This window comes from Ooceraea biroi, chromosome 1 (assembly GCF_003672135.1).
Source record: "Ooceraea biroi isolate clonal line C1 chromosome 1, Obir_v5.4, whole genome shotgun sequence".
NCBI lineage: Eukaryota > Metazoa > Arthropoda > Insecta > Hymenoptera > Formicidae > Ooceraea > Ooceraea biroi.
The window spans coordinates 3,237,069-3,254,559 of record NC_039506.1 but is presented as its reverse complement, the minus strand read 5'-3'; the positions used below and the strand labels follow the sequence as shown (position 1 = coordinate 3,254,559).

At 40.8% G+C, this 17,491-nt stretch overlaps 4 protein-coding genes across 7 annotated transcripts in view; 3 read left to right on the top strand and 1 right to left on the bottom strand.

Moving 5' to 3' along the window:
* Nucleotides 1-112: 112 nt before the first annotated feature.
* LOC105280380 lies at nt 113-1,524 on the top strand. Its single transcript, XM_011340893.3, has 2 exons — nt 113-832; nt 1,066-1,524. The coding sequence occupies exons 1-2, from the start codon at nt 776-778 to the stop codon at nt 1,405-1,407; spliced, it is 399 nt and encodes a 132-aa protein (XP_011339195.2). The 5' UTR covers nt 113-775; the 3' UTR covers nt 1,408-1,524.
* A 2,597-nt stretch (nt 1,525-4,121) lies between these two features.
* LOC105280377 (nuclear pore glycoprotein p62) lies at nt 4,122-6,145 on the top strand. Of its 2 annotated transcripts, none has more exons than XM_011340889.3 (5): nt 4,122-4,275; nt 4,387-4,644; nt 4,766-5,132; nt 5,265-5,505; nt 5,629-6,145. In XM_011340889.3, exons 2-5 carry the CDS (start codon nt 4,416-4,418, stop codon nt 5,989-5,991), a joined length of 1,200 nt encoding a protein of 399 aa, XP_011339191.2. In that variant the 5' UTR covers nt 4,122-4,275; nt 4,387-4,415; the 3' UTR covers nt 5,992-6,145. The 2 variants fall into 2 exon arrangements, with proteins under 2 accessions (XP_011339191.2, XP_011339192.2); XM_011340890.3 differs by having other exon boundaries at nt 4,125-4,275; nt 4,453-4,644.
* Nucleotides 6,136-7,425, bottom strand: LOC105280378 (checkpoint protein HUS1). Of its 2 annotated transcripts, none has more exons than XM_011340891.3 (3): nt 7,117-7,425; nt 6,638-7,044; nt 6,136-6,564 (listed from the first exon to the last, which is right to left on the bottom strand). In XM_011340891.3, the coding sequence occupies exons 1-3, from the start codon at nt 7,187-7,189 to the stop codon at nt 6,199-6,201; spliced, it is 846 nt and encodes a 281-aa protein (XP_011339193.1). In that variant the 5' UTR covers nt 7,190-7,425; the 3' UTR covers nt 6,136-6,198. The 2 variants fall into 2 exon arrangements, with proteins under 2 accessions (XP_011339193.1, XP_011339194.1); XM_011340892.3 differs by having other exon boundaries at nt 7,227-7,423.
* Nucleotides 7,426-7,652: 227 nt separating this feature from the next.
* The window catches only part of LOC105280375 (myb protein), a 26,354-nt gene continuing 16,515 nt past the window's right edge, over nt 7,653-17,491 (top strand). Inside the window, exon 1 of one of the 2 annotated variants that reach the window (XM_020031995.2) lies at nt 7,653-8,012. In XM_020031995.2, the coding sequence (XP_019887554.1) occupies nt 7,993-8,012 (20 nt within the window). In that variant the 5' untranslated portion in view covers nt 7,653-7,992. Of the gene's footprint in view, nt 8,013-13,545; nt 14,313-17,491 lie in introns of those variants that run through there. The other variant, XM_020031994.2, reaches the window with a different exon arrangement.

The following is a 17,491-nucleotide window of genomic DNA, read 5'->3' as shown; positions in this document are numbered from 1 at the left end:
CGCGACAGTTTTTTTATATAATTAATTCGATTTATAGGATATATTGATAACTGATTAATGCAGTCGAGATTGATTTTGCATGTGCGTGTATTTAATGTCATTGATATTTGTTTATTCTTCATTTTAAATTAAGTACATTCGAGTCGGACGTATTCGCATCTAGGTATTGTTATGTATCATGGCCTGGAACTGTGCTGAGAATGTGATAAGCATGGAAGCTAAGCATAAAGTTGAGAAGTTAGATAAGAGGTTATACAATGTTAAAACAAACCATTAAAGTATAGATTTTAATCTCTCGCCCAATTGTTATGGCAAATAAATAATTAAACACGATCAATTCAAAAGCTTCTAGACTCGGACTAGCAACCTGTCATTCGACTTTGAACAACGGGTTGTCACTTTGCAGGGATTAGTTGATGGCTCACGAATTGCAAACTACAAGCAAAAGAAACTTCTCTTATTTAGAATTAATTTATTATTTACATATAATAATCTCTTACATAGAATTAATTTCAAGACATATATAATATTTATTTTATATCAAATACTGTTCACTTTTAAATGCTATTTTCTTCCTAGTTTCTTCCCCGAGATTGCTTTTCGTATTGCAATGCATTGGCGCCACTTATTTGAATCGACGCCATATTCAATTTTAGTTCGCTTGACGGATATCGTAGGTATGAGGGCACTAAAAACGCTTGTCGCATGAGGTAATGCAGGTTTTTTTGTTTGTTTTATACAATAAAAAGAGGTAAACAGGTACGTACATACATACATGGAAGATTTGGTGGCCTCAGTCGAAGGTGATTATCTGGAAGATCCAACAAAATACGTAAGTATATATATTCTTTTAAAACTCTAAATTTATGTTTTTAAGTCTATATTTTTCCCAGTGTTTCCAGTGATAGAGTTCATGGATAATTATTATCTATATATCTCATTTAGAAGCCGTATCTTTCATTTGGCAGCATGCTCAGTCTCAATTCTCTCATAGAATTCTAAAAGATCACCAATCTTCAACACAAACATCCCGTTTTGTAAAGTCAACGATTTATATTTTATAAGGTCGTACGAGAAATGGAGCCGGGACCATATTATGGATCTGATGAAGAAGAGATCCTACCACATGTAGCCTCATTATCGATGCATCCAAGACCAGATATGCTTTCAACTGTTCCACCGGGGGTTAAACAAGGAGACATTATAATTCCAGCCCAATACATATATGATAAACTAAATAGTATTGAAAAGAAGATAGACTCTGTTATGAGTAGTCTTTCAGATATTGAAAAACGACAACAGGCTACACATGATATGATGATCATCCTACAACGCTCGCTTCCTCGTTACACTACTCCAGCTATTTCTCAACATCGTTATCCTATAATCGAGCGTCGCCTACAATAAAATAATATAAATATATTTATGAACTATTGGCATAATAAAAATGTGATCTAAATTGGTTGTGGTTAGAAATTGATGAATATCAATATATTTAAATTATATAGTGTTTGTTTAAAAAACAAGTTCACTGCACGTTTACTAGACTCAAGGCCCGTAAACTACTCCTTTATCTCCACCATGCTTTTCCTCAACATTCCATGAATATATTTCCTTTACTTCAAGATCCTCCTCCCTAACTTTATCGTCTTCTCTACGCGGTTTTTAAATCCCTGAATGTGACCATTTGAATGTTCCCTCTTTCCCCCTCTGCGCGGCCTGCGGCTGCGCGCACCCTGAAGAACACCGATCAACATGGCCGAATTAGTCCATCCGGACCTTTGACTATATACCTATGGACGCTAATGGGCAGCCATTGTGCGATCCAAGATCTCAGCGCCACCAGGTACCAACGGCCAAACCAAGAACTAATAATCATATATTTCGTGAACATTGTTTTAAGGATATAATATTCACATTCTCTTATACTACAATATCAAACAAAATATTCATGGTCATTGTATTAATATGATTTTTTAAATGCTTTTTGAACAGTAAAATTGTTGCACTTTTCATGTTAAATTGCAAAATAACTTCAAATTCTTTTCTTACTTACAATAAAGCATTAGGTACATGAGAATGTAGTACAATAAAGTATACTTGAAAGGAAAAAATTAAGAAAATAAAAACGTAATCTTAAGAGACTAGAAATCAGTTTTATTATACACTAGCATCCCCCGTCACGCGGGCTCCGCCCGCGATATTATGTGTAGAATTAAATAAAAACACATTTTACCCCTTCTCACCCGTTAGGGGTGGAATTTCGGAAAACCCACCCTTAGTGAGCACCTACGTACTAGTAGGAATATACCCTTAAAATTTCAAGTCGATAGATGCAGTGGTTCGGGCTGCACGTTGATGAGTCAGTGAGTGGTATTTGGCTTATATACAGGGTGGCCCATTTTAATTTATACAGTCGATTTTTTAAAAAACTAAAAGAGATACGAAAAAATGTTTCAGACAGACATGTCACGATTTCGAGGGGGACATAAGATGATACCATTGGTTTGACCTTGAATAGTCGTTTGAAGGTCACGCGAAGATCACCTTCAATTTCTTAAATTGAAACCCCAACTTTTTATTGCAGATTCTTATTCTCCATCGAAAAGTAAGTAACTTTTGTCTGAAACATTTTTCCGAAAAATGTCATCTTATGTCCTTAAAATGTCCTCAAAACTCATCTTGAAGATCATTTTAAGGACATAAGATGACATTTTTCAGAAAAACGTTTCAGACAAAAGTTGCATGTTTTCTCGCGTAGAATCCGAATCCGTAATAAAAAAAATACCATGTCTCATTAAAAAAAAATTTCAGACCGGAAGTTAGAATTCTGAAATTTTTTTTTAATGAGACATGGTATTTTTTTTATTACGGATTCGGATTCTACGCGAGAAAACATGCAACTTTTGTCTGAAACGTTTTTCTGAAAAATGTCATCTTATGTCCTTAAAATGATCTTCAAGATGAGTTTTGAGGACATTTTAAGGACATAAGATGACATTTTTCGGAAAAATGTTTCAGACAAAAGTTACTTACTTTTCGATGGAGAATAAGAATCTGCAATAAAAAGTTGGGGTTTCAATTTAAGAAATTGAAGGTGATCTTCGCGTGACCTTCAAACGACTATTCAAGGTCAAACCAATGGTATCATCTTATGTCCCCCTCGAAATCGTGACATGTCTGTCTGAAACATTTTTTCGTATCTCTTTTAGTTTTTTAAAAAATCGACTGTATAAATTAAAATGGGCCACCCTGTATATATAGACTACACTTACTGCCCTTTGAACAAAATTAGTTTTGTAAAATCTTTACGGACATATTTTACATGTAAGTTACGTGTCAATTCTTTGCCAAACCAATATAACTTTATTTTCAAATAAAACTCTATTATTGTTTTTATCATTTTATGTTTGTGATTTTCTAATAAATCATTATTTAATACGTGCGCGTCAAAATTGGTAAAAAGATTTTGGACATTTATATTTCTTATTACGTGCAAAGTCATTCTTTGAAATGCGTGTTTTATTTTCTATTCTATAAATATTAAATATTTTTTCTGTAGTGCTCGTTATTGTATGAGGTATGACCTCAATGATTAATCGACGTCCGTTCGTAAGTAAGTAAGGAGAAACTTTTCAGATTCAAGGATCTGTGCATCAACCATCGGAATTGCGGACCGATAATCGCAGAGAATTTAAGGAACCAAGTGTGAATTCTTTATTTCGAGACGATTTTTGTATTCCTGTTTTGGCTTTGTATCGTGTGATTGTACATGATTTGATACAACAATAACGAACCATTTTGTTTTCACTTAGAATTTGTCACTTATAACGCCTTCGGCAGACCAGCGCGACGCGGTTCGCGATGCGCGATACGCGACGTGCGATATCCAATGAGCGTACAGCTTTTCCATAAACACTGTACGCTCATTGGATATCGCACGTCGCATATCGCGCATCGCATGTCGCGTCGCGCTGGTGTGCCGGAGGTCTAACGTCTCACATGCGTCATGAAACCATAGAACAAATGCTTCAGTCAAAGGTATATGTACGACTATTAGTTCTTGGCTTGGCCGTTGGGACGTGGGTGCGCTGAGATCTTGGATCGCGTCTTTTACATTACCCAAGTGGCAACGTAGCAGTCCATAGGTATATAGTCAAAGATCCGGACTAGGTGCCACTAGAGAGGTGATTATCTGAGATTATTCTCCGACGCTGTAAAGCAACTATCTTCTTGCGGATGGTTTTCATATCGGAGCACCTACTTCTATGACAGGTAGAATTATATTCTGATGCGTTATAAAATGCTTCTCTGCTTCTGCCAAACTTTATGATACATAAAAGGCACATTCAACGTTTATTAAAGCATTATAATATATGTGCAAAGATTTACCGGCTTGACTTTTGGTAAACGCTATGGCCACTGGAACTGGGTTTGGACTTGTCAATACAGTTGCAACGACCACGGCCACGGCAGCTCCCTCAACTTTTAATCTTGTTAGTAGCACTGCTCCAGCAGTTGCGACACCAGGGCTCTCGTTCGATGCCTCCAAAGTAGGTTCTACTACAGCTGCGACTGCAGGATTCGCTCTTGCGACCACTACAACAGGTGGTTTTAGTTTTGGAGCACCCAAATCTATGGCAGGTATAATTTTTTGTTTAATGTGTCATGAAATGTTTCTCTGCTTTTTCTGATGATCTTTGTGACGTACAACAGGCATGTTCAGTGATCTCGTTTATTTAACACATTATGATGTATCTGTAAGGACCTACTGGCCTGACTTTCGGTACTCCAAATGCCATGGTCACTGGAACTGGGTTTGGTCTTGGCAGCACAGTTGCAACGACAACGTCTGCGCCAGTTGCTTCAAGCTTCAATCTCACCAGCAGTACAGCTCCGACAGCCGCAACGGCGGGACTCTCGTTCGATGCTTCGAAAGCAGGTGCTACCACGACCGCAACCACAGGGTTCGCCCTGGCACCAACTACGACGGGAGGATTTAGTTTTGGGGTTGGAACGCCGACAACTACTTCGGCAGGGTTTCCCTTGAGCAAAACAACTTCGGCCGCTATCTCAACGAGTTTAACACACAACACACCCTCTACTCATACTGCTTTAGGAACCACCACTACGTGAGTATCAAGTATCATGAAATTCTTGTCTCGCAATGATTAATCTGGATATACACACCGTTAAATGACGATGAAAATTCAATTAGCTAATATTCAGTCGTTCATCAAAATTGTTTCGTTATATTGTCATAGTGTCAGTTCTGCGACTGGTGTTCAACCAGGAGCGATCAATTTCTGTCAGCTCGAGGAATCGATTAACAAGTGGACCTTGGAATTGGAGGAGCAAGAGAAAGTATTTGTGAATCAAGCAACACAAGTTAACGCATGGGATAAATTGTTGATCACAAACGGCGAGAAGATAGTGACGCTGAATCAAGAAGTCGAAAGAGTGAAAATTGAACAGCAACAATTAGAACATGAGCTGGATTATGTTGTAAGTCACACGTATTATATAGACTTAAGGTTCTAATTAAATAAAAGATAAGGTTCCAATTAAATAAAATTACGATATCAAATTTTTGTTGAATTAAATTGAAATATGATGGTGATTTTCCAGGTTGGCCAACAGAAGGAGTTACAAGAGTGCTTGGTGCCGTTAGAGAAGGAGCTGGCGTCTCTTTCCGTCTCGGACTCCGATCGGGAGTACACTTATCGCTTGTCGGAGAATCTTGATACTCAATTGAAACGTATGTCCGAAGATTTGAAGGAGATAATAGAACACTTGAACGAGGCGAATCGCGCCCAAGACTCTAGCGATCCCATCGTCCAAATCGGGAAGATCTTGAACGCGCACATGAACAGTTTACAATGGTTGGATCAACAGACAGCCCTGCTGAGCCAGAAGATACAGCAGATCGATCAGATGCATCAAAGTTTTAGACAAGAAAGCGAACAAAACTTGCACCTAGCGTATAATTAATCCCCGTCGTCCGTCGCGCATCATCACACGTTGCGTAATACAAATTTCCTTATGTAAACTTGAATTGTTCTTCGAATTGTGATTCGTATGCTGCGATTACCTTTGTCGGAGAGTGAAAAGGGTGAGTGAATGAAAATGAAAACGTAAAAAAATATATATATTTTTTGCATTTCAGTAATATCCCTAACATGACTTTTTTTTTATTCCTCAAGCAGCGATGGCCGGTATAAAATAATGCAGCGTAACGTGATCCCCTATATCTAACGTTAATTTTACCATTTTCTCTTGCAATATGTTACATCTAACGTTCTGCGGATTGAGAATATCCCAGCCGAAGAACATCGCAAGTTTCTTTATGCCGACGGTCGCGAAGATATCGTCGTTATTCTGTTCTTGTCTGCTCTCCCAAACTTGCAGCCCCTTGAAGTGACTAGATACGGAAGCGTGATCCACTTCGATCTTCAGCACCAACGCGCCGCACTTGTTGGCAATCACTATTACCTGAGAACTCATATTTTTCATTCTGTCCACGATGTGGCGCAGGTACTTTAGGTGCGGGATCTCCAACGACAGCTGAAATAAGATCTCACTTTTACTTGATCCAGTTATGTACGTTTAGCGAAACACCACTCACTGTCGCACTCACATCGAATTCAGGTATGTCAGGCATCTTGTGCTCCGGCCATTCTTTGCGCGGTATGAGCCTTACTGGCACATCGTGTGTGCATTGCCGCGTGTCAACGGATAAGGAAGATAAGTCGATGTCAAATGTCAAACAGGGCTGCCGCTTGTTGGTCAATTTAAGTTTGACACTCTTGGCCTCTACCTTCAGGCTATTTAAGCTTCTGGCGAACATCGACGCATCAAATTCCAGATAGATTTCATTCTCCTGCTCGGACACTCCGCTCATGATGTATTCTACGAAGAAGTAATGCTGAGCGAGCACAGCCCAGAGCACAGGTACACGCTCGTCCCCAACGTTGAAGCACAACTCGTCCGGCGTCAATCGTAGAACGCAATATTTCGCCATCCGGGATATATTATTGACGATGCCTGAAATATAACAAATTATAATTAAACAAATTAAGAATTAAAGAGATTAAGATTAATCTCGACGAGACGGACAGTGCACGTGAGACGGATTTAAATAACCGAAACACTGCGACACGTCAACATTCGTATTTAAAATCCTCAGCATCTACGATAAGGTTAGAAACACGAAATGCTGATATTACTCGTAAAATCCCGCATGGCACCCGCATCCACCATTCTACATTTGAACTTCATTTTCAATGAAATGATTTATTATCGTCGCTCGTGTTGTGTCACGAGTATTAGCGAATGTTACTGCGATATGAAATTGGCGCGGAACTTGGCCGGCATTATGACAGTTGCGCATGCGACAGGTCAAGTGGTTCGTTCTACGTTCGGAATTTCTTTATACATCAATCTGTCAACCTGTTGTTTAAAGAACAAATATCATGATATACACTACGCAGCAAAATATGATTTAAATCATTAAAAAATAATTCCAAAAATATTTTATTTCATTATTGTCGATAATGCAGGAATCTGCAGCTGATCTGTCGCGTCGGTAATGTAGACACGAGATGCCAGCAGTCAGCATCTCTCCGTACCATGGCCCATGACAAGTTTACCCCGCGCTTGACGTGAGATAGATCGCTCCGCGTCGTCGCGGGGAGCGACCGTAGTAACCCCGCTTGTCAAGCTCGGCGAGCTTGGCGCGTAAACGGGACGCGACCGTTCAGCGAGTCCGGACGGGCGAGCGAGCGCGCGCGATCGGCGGTAACTCGCGGGTTGTTCGGGAGGGAGATCGGGTGAAGTCTCGCCTCACATCTCGCGCGCATTAGAACTTGGTGTTTTCGTCGTTCGCGAGGGTGAGACCACCGGCCATATTGTTTCGGCTTTTGCCGCCTCTCCCGCGGGGGATCACGCATCAGGCTCGGACGTTCGCTCCAAAACGATGCAACATTGAACAATATGTCTCTCGGTAGGAAGAGGTGAGTGTTATTGCGTTTGACTTGTTGCGTCGTACCGATCGACGGGATGCGCTTGCCGAACGCGCGATTCCTGTAAATTCCCGTCATTCCAGAGCATTCCAAAATGCTCGTCCCGGCGATGTACGCTCTACCCCCTACGCGGCCTGCATTTAAAATTAAATAGATCCACGTTCAAGTTTTGATCAGGAACAGGGGCGGAAAGGACACGGGGGAGGGAGGGAGGAGGAGAGAACGCAGCCGAAACAAACGGATTTACTCTCGACTGCGTTCTCTCGCGCCCTCGACGCATGACATCGCATCTTTCAGGGCGTGCGTTTTGGCGGGAAAAAGAATCTGATGAGTGAAGGGAGGGGAAGGAGAGGAAGAGAGTGTGACAAAGGGGGGTCGAGTTGAACACGCACGGACTTGCGAGCGATGACGAATATATCGAAATCAGTGATCTGCAAAATACGATGCACATGACTTGTACTTTTATCGAGGTTCAAGCCTCGTTCATTTGTAATTTGACGGAGACCGGCTGAGAGATTGATGCACAAAAATGCTTTCTCGAAGTTTCTCGTCTGCATTGTGTGCGTATGTGTGTGTATATATATATATATATATAAAATTTATTGTTATATTACGTATGTATATATTTATTTTTGAGGCAAAGAGAATTGGGACAATAACAAACTTGCCTCAAGGTGAACTCGATATTATTTGTCAATATCTCGGAGATTTATTATCATCGAGATTGGTCGTGTGATTATCATTGTATTGTGTATTTGTTCTCTATAGTCGAATAGATGATTTCCTCTTCGCGCAGGATATGGATCCTCATTCCATCTACAGAGACGTCTCACGTTGAAATATCCAGAAAATTTGATTATTGATCATCTTAACATTTTTTTAATTTTCTATCATATGTATTTGTGATACGCAATTTATAAGAGCTATTTTTTACATCTTATAATTGGCAAAATTCCCTCTGAATTTGTGTTGTTATTTAGCCCGTCATCCTTCTTTGTGTCATCTTCTTTAAAACTGTAACGTAGTACTTCCGTTCCCACTTGTTCTTTGTGACATCTCATTTTTTTACACTACTTGTCCGTTCACGTCCATCTCATCTTTCTCATTCTTGTATCCGATGACCGAGGAACGTATAGAATAACCCGCGGAAGAGGTTCATCAAAAAAGGGGTCAAAACTTTCATCCTGCGAAAGATCTTTTTACGCAAAATCCGCACTCTTTCATAAAAAGCAAGAATCGCAATTGCAAAAAAAGAATGCATAAACTTGCAATAGTGTTATTAAAATTTGTTATTAACCAATCACGTTGCAACATTATGAAGGCGTGTTCGCAAATATATTCTCGCAATGAACATTTATAATAAAAATCCAGATTTTGGCCGTCGATCGCATGAAATCGCAAAGAAACCGTATCAGGGTACGCATTGATGATTTGAGATTACGATTTGGTGGTTGGAAGGACTTGCCCAATCAAAATGTTATCTGCTACCTCTGTTCTGATTGATCAAATCCCAATCTCGACTTCGACGATCAAATTGCGACTTCAATCTCCAATACGTACCCTGATACGGGGGCTTCCCGCCTTTTGCGACGCGCTTTTGTTGCTATTATATCCGCGCGCGAGTGCGTCGACATCGTTCATCCGCGTGCGTCTGTCTGGAGACACAACAGAGCGATCTCTTCGTCCCAGGACGCAACACGCTTCCACTTATCAATATTAAGTTGCCCGTTGGGAGATAGGGTGACGTCAACCCGCGGGTTCCAGTGCCCCGCATGGCAACTGCCAGGCGAGGACAAGCGGACGCGACACTCGTGCATCGTGCCCGCCAGTCTCCTCGTAGTCGCGAGCACGTAGAGCACGCCCCTGTCTGTGCCCTATCCATGCCCTCCCACGTTCCTCTTTTCCCTCTGCCTCATCCTGCCTGTTCCTCATCTATCCACGCGTTTCGCGCTCTGCCCTCGCCGCTGTTATTTGCGTAGCACAACTTGAAGATTGTACCCCGCATCACGCTGTTCTTTTCTCGGCGTTTCCTGTGTACATTTAGCACGTTTCAATAGGCATACCTTCAAATAATTTACATAATTTTAATCAGAAATATATTCATTTTTTTTTATATTATGTGGATATTTATTTAAAAATAAAGTATCAATAAATACAAAGCACGTTAAAGCGCTGGAAAATAAAAATATTGTTTAAACATAAAAATATTGTCAAGATATCAAAATCTGTTTTGTTTTTCATGACTAGATTTTTGTCGAAAAGATGTTACTGCCTTGTTGAACAGAAATGATTTGAACTAGTCGGATGCGAGAAATTCGCACAATATGAAGGAATTCTTGGTCACTGGAGTGACCTCGCCGGCGCCGTCGACGGTCATCTCGTGCCCGCGCGCGCGCGCGGAAACAAACGGGAGACAGCTGCCCCGTTCACAGGAACACAGGCAAACGAGTGACGGTGAACCCCTCCTGGTTTTCGTCGGCCCCCATCTCTTTCCCCCGTCATGGATGCATCGCTATTCAGCGTGCGACGGTACATACGAGAACGTTGCAAGACAGAGATCGACACCCGGTGTGCGACGCATGGCACTTAAAGTTCATACGTCGAAGTCTCGTACAAATTCGATGCAGTCCGGGGAAATTATCGTACTCGAGGTTACCGCGTCGGATGTCCTGGATGAGGCAGAATAGCATGTCGTGCATCAATTTTGTGTCTGTGAAGTTGGCACGACGTTCTACAAATATCGAAAAAATACTAAGAGTTCTAATAGCACTTTTCATAGTTCTACAGTTCCTGATAAAAATTAAAAAGAGTTCCGCATTTTTTCTATTAAAAATTCAAAATTGAAAAAATGTCGTGCTAACTTCGCGAATCTAGCACGACACTCTCTCCTCTAAAGTACTAAAACGCGTTGAAAATTATTATTTTTGACTAGAGTTCCCGATAGTTCCAATCGAGATTCACATATGTATACAATTTCAGATCGATATTCCACCAATTAACAATTTTTGAATAATTTTTTATATCTGCGTCCAGCACGACACTTAGTGAAAATGCGTCGTGCTGACCATTTCCTGCAATTCTATCGACAGTTCTCGACAGTTCTGGAACAGTCTCAATTTTAACATTTCGACCATATTTCACCGTCGTAGTGCGTCTCGACGCATTTGCGGGCGGACACTCACATTAATGCATTCAGAATTACGGGATTACTGTTCAGGAGTGTGTTTTCAGTTAAATAATTGACAGGGAGGAAGTAAAAATAAATGTTTAAAACCTAGATTCGAAATGTGAAAAAGTACAACTGTGCAAAAACGACGATTGAATATAAAGTACGGCCGTACGACAATTTTACATAATTACCGCTGTCAATTTATGCAATTACCGCAATCTCTTTCACGGCTAACAGGTGATGCAGAAAACGCAGAATTCGCGCGCGTGACAATGCCGGGCGATCGTCGCCAGTTACTCGAGAAGAGTCTGCATTTTTTTGTCGATCAAGCGGGCCGCTGCTGGCGGTTCTCAGCTGTTGGACCACCACTCCATTCTCCTTTTTTACCGAATTGAGAACCCGGAAGGCGGCGAGAAGACCCGCGTGCGCTCGGGCGGGAAAAACCTGTCCGTATCACGGAACGACCTGCATCCCATCCGTCGACCGTATCACCACGCTCACACGGCCGTGTACCTGATCGTTCTCCTTCGCTCCTTTCTGTCTTCACGGCGAGCGTCTTCATCGTCGCAATGCTCCTTCTCGGAATCTCGTCACAGAACGTTCAAACGGACGGCGACGGGGCTTCGTCCTCGCGGTTTCGTGCGGCCGCGCAGGAAGTTCTTTCTTCGAGATTTTGCATATCCATTCAACCCGGCGCGCGACATATGCCGCGCTCAATTTCGAAGCGCACGACGAGTCACGCGACGAGTCGTTCTTCCTTTCTCGCGATGGCTCTCGGTGTGTGTCCTCTTTTCAGCTTTCAGATTTCTTCCGATCGCATTTAGTGCACGAACTTGCGTTTTAGAGGAGCTTCTCGGTTTGCTCTCGAGATTGTCGCTCTGCCGATTACCTGTTTGGTGATATTTTAATATTATTATATTAAATTTGATAATATTTTAATATTATTATTATATTATTCTGTGATCAAGGTTGCGTTACATGGCTACTGGGTTTTACTGATCAGCTATAATGAATGGAAAAAAGGTATTTTAAAGGTATTCCTTGGCTTTGCAAATCGAAATGGAAGTTCCTTACCAAGTTTAATATGTTCGAGAAAAGAGATTAGGGCTCGTCGAATTTCGATAATTTTTCACGATATTTTTCGAAACGTGAGAGACTCCTGCAATGATTGTGCGCTATCGATTTTGCGTTTCTTTTGCCACGGCCCGTCAAGCAGTCGATCGGTTCTTGGTTCTCAGAACCAAGAACGGCGTGATACCGCGCGGGACCTTGCGGCTTATTCCGGAGTCCGAAGCCCTTCCTCTCATTTCCTCGTCTCGCTCACGTTCTCCTTCCTCGTTCGAGTCGCCTCTTCTTCTCTTTCCAGCAGTACACCTTCTCATCTCCTTTCTCTGCACTCGTTTTTCTCGGCGTACCTCTCCTCTCGAGTTAAGCAACCTAAGGTCTCCTTTGCGGTACAGAAAGGTATCTCTGGAAGTTAACAAATTTTATTGTACTTCTAACAAAATGTTAAAAATATGAACACTTGTCATGTATTTACCTTTAAATATTATTTCATATTTGTTTATTACTACAACATTATATATAAAACGTGAAATTGTTCTTTACTCGTAAATAAATTATAAATTACTTGTTAAAAAATGTGCGTGCTCAATCTCTCTCGTTTTCTCAGTATTTTCATGTCTGCAATTTTTTTCATCTATCGAGATATTTTCGAGCGGTACAGCTTAGACTCGAAATGGACAAAGGTATATTATTTTCGCTGTCATTCTGAAGGTCTTCACAAACAAAACGTTTGGGAAAGCTGTAGAAATTTATCCTAGATTTTACCTTCATAACAGCGACTTTCCTTGCCATTGCCAACCACGTCGATTGTTATTCCGGGCAGGTCTAAAGTCGCAGTCGTCTTGCATCGTTGCATTACCGGATCTGTAGCTCATCGGTCGATCGGTCGGTCGGTCGCTCTTGGCCGCGACGCGGTTCTTCTCTTGTAAGTGTGTGTATGTAAGTGTGTGTACGCACGGTCCGGCACGGCGGCATGCATGACGTACATGTAAGCCCGTAGGGACGACCGGTGGCGCCTCCGCTCCACCTCTCACCCTTTGCACCACCAAGTCGAGATCCCGGTTCCCTCGTGCACCGCTCCTCCTGCCTCTTCCCCCCCCCCACTCTCTCTCTCTGGGGTCGCCGGCGACCCTTTCTCCCTCCACTTTCTTTCGCCGCCGTCGCCGCCGGACCCAGCGTTAAACTTTCCACTGCCGGCCTGCCGGGTGTCTGTTCAGTGCAAATCCGACCGTCGCCGTGGGGGGACAGACTCTCGATGCGTTACCGCGTAACGTGGTATCCTCGAGATACCAAACGCGAGACTATCCTAGGGCGCAAACCTCCCGCGCGGCGTCAAGCGTTACTCGACTTCTCATGATTTTTGTCTCGTCAATATCGAGACATCGGAGGTCGTGGCGCGACGCGACGCGTGCGATATCCGTTCTCTCTTCACAACACCCTCCGAGAATCGAGATAGACGATACATTGTGCGACGCTTGCAGGCCAGCTTTTTGAGTGCGAGGGAGAAAGAACATTCAGAAGGGATATACTTACAATCGTCGTACAGTTATAATTCTCTTGAAGGATGAAGACGCAAGTAACGCGGTGAGAGGCAAGTCATGAACGTGGCCGTGCAGCAGGCCTTCGGCAGTAGCCAGTTCTGGTAGCCAGCTTCCGCAGTGCGTTACGCGAACCAATTTCCATGGGATCACTGAAGTCGAGTAACAGTTGACGATCACTTTGCTTGTCACTTAATGTCGTGCATCGTACATTAGCAAGTGTACGTAGAGAAAGGAAAGAGAGGACATAATGACGGACCGTTCGTCAAGATAGCAGTACTCGTTGAAAAAAACTTTGGGGAGAGCAGAGTGAGCTGTTGTTTATCAACAGACGGTCGAAAGTGTATGTCACGTGCTGGACCACGTGCTGGACGTTTTTTCCCGACTACGTCCAGTTTCAGCCACGTGAAGAAACGCGGATAGCTTTACGATGGATTTTAATAGATTCGCGCCGAGTGGATTGTCGGCGATCGCTTCGGAAATCGCATGTCATTCGTCCTTTTATTCGCCGCCGCCCACGTAAGTATCATAATTCATCAAATGCTCATTTCTTCTTGCCGCGAGCAGGGACGTTGTGTTTCTGAGCGCGCGAGCAAGCTGCTGCATGTTTCGAGGGTATACATATTTGTTCATCGGGGTGGCAGCATTTTATTTTAATAAAAATCTGGTTTTCATAAATTATTTTGTATTACTGAGAAATCATAGAACATCTTTATTGTCGCACGCGATTTCGCCGCTCCGGAATTAGGACGTATGGATTTGTACTTTTAATTCTACTGTTCTCTAATTTATTTTAAATCCTCAAGAGAATTTTTCAGTCACGTACACAGTTTTTTACCTATGCATGTTGTTATTTTCTCTTATTTTTATCATGAATTTTATTATTGGATCAGTCGAAGAGTTCGGTTCGATTTTTAATTTTTCGAATCAATTTACATATAATAAAGACAATAATTCTAATAAACAACGATGGTGATGAATAATTTGTTTCTAATGAATAAATGCAATAAAGCAAAATTTATTGCAAAAATCGAACCAAACTTTTTGACCGACCCGATATAAATTATTAACTATAATAATAACACATGAGGGATGCAAGTGAATTTTAATATCGATGTATCTTTCGAAATTTTCGTGTATCATAAAAATATGTAATAAAAATTGCGAATATTTTAACGTGCCTGCGCGAAGTCTCTTAGATCAAACATTATTCAAGTGAGAGAATCGTACTTCAGCATGTCCGCGATATCGCATGCACATGTATGGAGGGAATGTGCGCAGCATTCCGGCAGCGGAAGTGTATAGCGTAATGTTGATATCAAAGGATGCGGCGTTATCGCGAAAGAGAGATTGTGAGTAGCCGGTCTCAGCGCCAGCTTGTTCTTCCACTGGTCGCTTCGTGCGTGGCTAAATGATGCTGCTAACACTTGGAAGAAATTGATATTAGTATTTAGGCTAAATACAAATACAGGGGGAGGGACATAGGGCCGATGAATGAGGTCATCACGATACTTAAATTATATCTCGTGTTTACTTCATATCCTTTCGTAATATCCCTGGTATTTTTATCTCTAGTTGTTTTGATCAACTGACTGCCCAACGATTATTATTCGATTTTATAAATTTATAATAATATATCATGTTTCTATGTTTTTCTTCGGATGCTTCTATATTCCGAAAATGCCATGTGTCCTCTCCAACCAGAAATTGTTTGTATTTTATTTCCTGTAGAAAATCCTGCAGGTCATCTCCAAAAGAGTATTTCAATATAATAAGGTTTTTATTATATATAATATTATAAATAATTAATATTGCAAACGTTTGCATGTAAAATTGCAAAAATTCCTTTTTGTAACAGATCTTTTGATCTTCCTGAAAAATATATTATTATATAAATATATAATATATGGTGCGATAACTATTTTGCACGCTGCTTATTTTTGCAGACCACCTGCAGACATGCTATTTTTAAAGTGACTACAATAAAATGCACAAAGGTTTATACTCTACATTTTCACAAAGCCAGTAAATTTTTGGAATTTTCGCTCTCCGAGACTTAGGTAGGTTGGCACCGTAAACCACAGAGGAACAATGTTCTTGAGAATGTGAGGTAGATTTACCAGCTGGAATGCCGGGCTTCAGGCAAGGCGAGAAAGAAGGAAAGTGTGAACATTCAAACGGTAAATGAATGAATGAATAGATACGAAAGTTCCCGCTTCTCAACTTCAAGGTTACTTGCAACATTTCTCTCTTTTCCTCTCTTGTCCAGAATATGATTATCAAACACGCTTTTCATTGTCAGTGTTAGTCGGTCGGTCGGTCTTGGATCTAAAAGAATTTGCGAAACTGTTCATCTTTTCCCGGTCGGTCGGTCGTTCTCGCAGGTCTACAGCCTCGGAAGGCAGAAACAGGGAGAAAATAAGAACGACAGAGAGACTGTAGATTGACTAAGGAGATTTAAACCTGGTTCCTGATGCTACTGAGAATCCTTCATTCATTTTATTCCTTCTTTCGATCCGGTCCGTGTCCATTTATTTTTCGAACATTTTTCTAATTTTAGGGAGTCCATGACAATACGGTAAATCGAAACAGAAAATGGCGAACAAAGAAACATTTTAAAGCAGCGGTCTAGCTGGACAGATCTTTTACGCAATTGATAGAGGAAAGTCCCCGATTATGAGATACCATATCGATTTTGCCGAATGTAAGGAAATCTATAGGCAGAATTTAAAAATGTAATACGTTCTCTTGAAGAGAATTTAATAAGCTTTAGGTTGGTGAAATGAAAAATCTAATTTAAATATTATTTTTTCTGAAAATTAAAAAAATTTGAAAAAAGAGCTTTACGCAAGATCGCGAAAGTGTGCTCCTAATATAAGATACCTTGAGAAATTGGTGTTAAAAGTGCAAAATACATCAGTATTGCAAGTAAAAAACTTTATTAGATATTTTTATAAAAATACTGCTGCCACAGCCTTCGCCAAATCTTCACGATTCCACTATCAACGCTTCCTCGTTTCTCTAACCTCCATAGTCAGATTCTATAAAAATTAAACACACAAAAATTCGTAACATAAATTCGTATTAACTTTTCTTTAACCTTAACGTAGTATTTTCTTTCTTTGTATTACACTACATACTCTTCATATTCGAGCAATAATGATCTCATATTAAGAGTACCCTGAATATCTCATTATACGAGCTACACGCCTAGCGGTTTCGCGATCATGAAATCTAACCTCTACAATTAAGCAATTCAACAAATCGCGTATTTTCCTGTTACTACGATTCTACTCTATCATTGCATACTGAATTTATTGCCAACCATTTCTTTATTATGTAATAAACAAGGTTTAAAGACTTACCTTAAGTTAAGTTCCTTTGACATGTTCACAATTTCACAAACCTTTTCTTGCAAAAGCTAAACGCAATAACGAACAATGAATTTTTCACTAAATACATTTTACACCAAGAGTAATAAGTTTATGGTGGAATTAACAGATGGTACTCACTAGTTTAGCAGAAACTCCATTATCTCATATTAGGAGCATATCTCATAATAGGGGATTCTCCTCTACACTTTTGTTCGAGAATTGCAGGGGTATGAAATTGTTGAGGAAATATTACTTGGCAATATCAATGACTAAGGCGCTCTCTAATAATTCCGAAATTTCGCTCTTTGTTGAGATCTTAGGAAG

Coding starts and splice junctions, on each gene's coding strand:
- LOC105280380 (XM_011340893.3), top strand. CDS start 776: ATGGAAGATTTGGTGGCCTCAGTCGAAGGTGATTATCTGGAAGATCCA. Junction 833..1,065: donor TGGAAGATCCAACAAAATAC/GTAAGTATATAT, acceptor ATATTTTATAAG/GTCGTACGAGAAATGGAGCC.
- LOC105280377 (XM_011340889.3), top strand. CDS start 4,416: ATGGCCACTGGAACTGGGTTTGGACTTGTCAATACAGTTGCAACGACC. Junction 4,645..4,765: donor AGCACCCAAATCTATGGCAG/GTATAATTTTTT, acceptor TGTATCTGTAAG/GACCTACTGGCCTGACTTTC. Junction 5,133..5,264: donor GCTTTAGGAACCACCACTAC/GTGAGTATCAAG, acceptor ATATTGTCATAG/TGTCAGTTCTGCGACTGGTG.
- LOC105280378 (XM_011340891.3), bottom strand. CDS start 7,189: ATGCTGAGGATTTTAAATACGAATGTTGACGTGTCGCAGTGTTTCGGT. Junction 7,045..7,116: donor AAATCCGTCTCACGTGCACT/GTCCGTCTCGTC, acceptor GTTATATTTCAG/GCATCGTCAATAATATATCC. Junction 6,565..6,637: donor CTGACATACCTGAATTCGAT/GTGAGTGCGACA, acceptor ATCTTATTTCAG/CTGTCGTTGGAGATCCCGCA.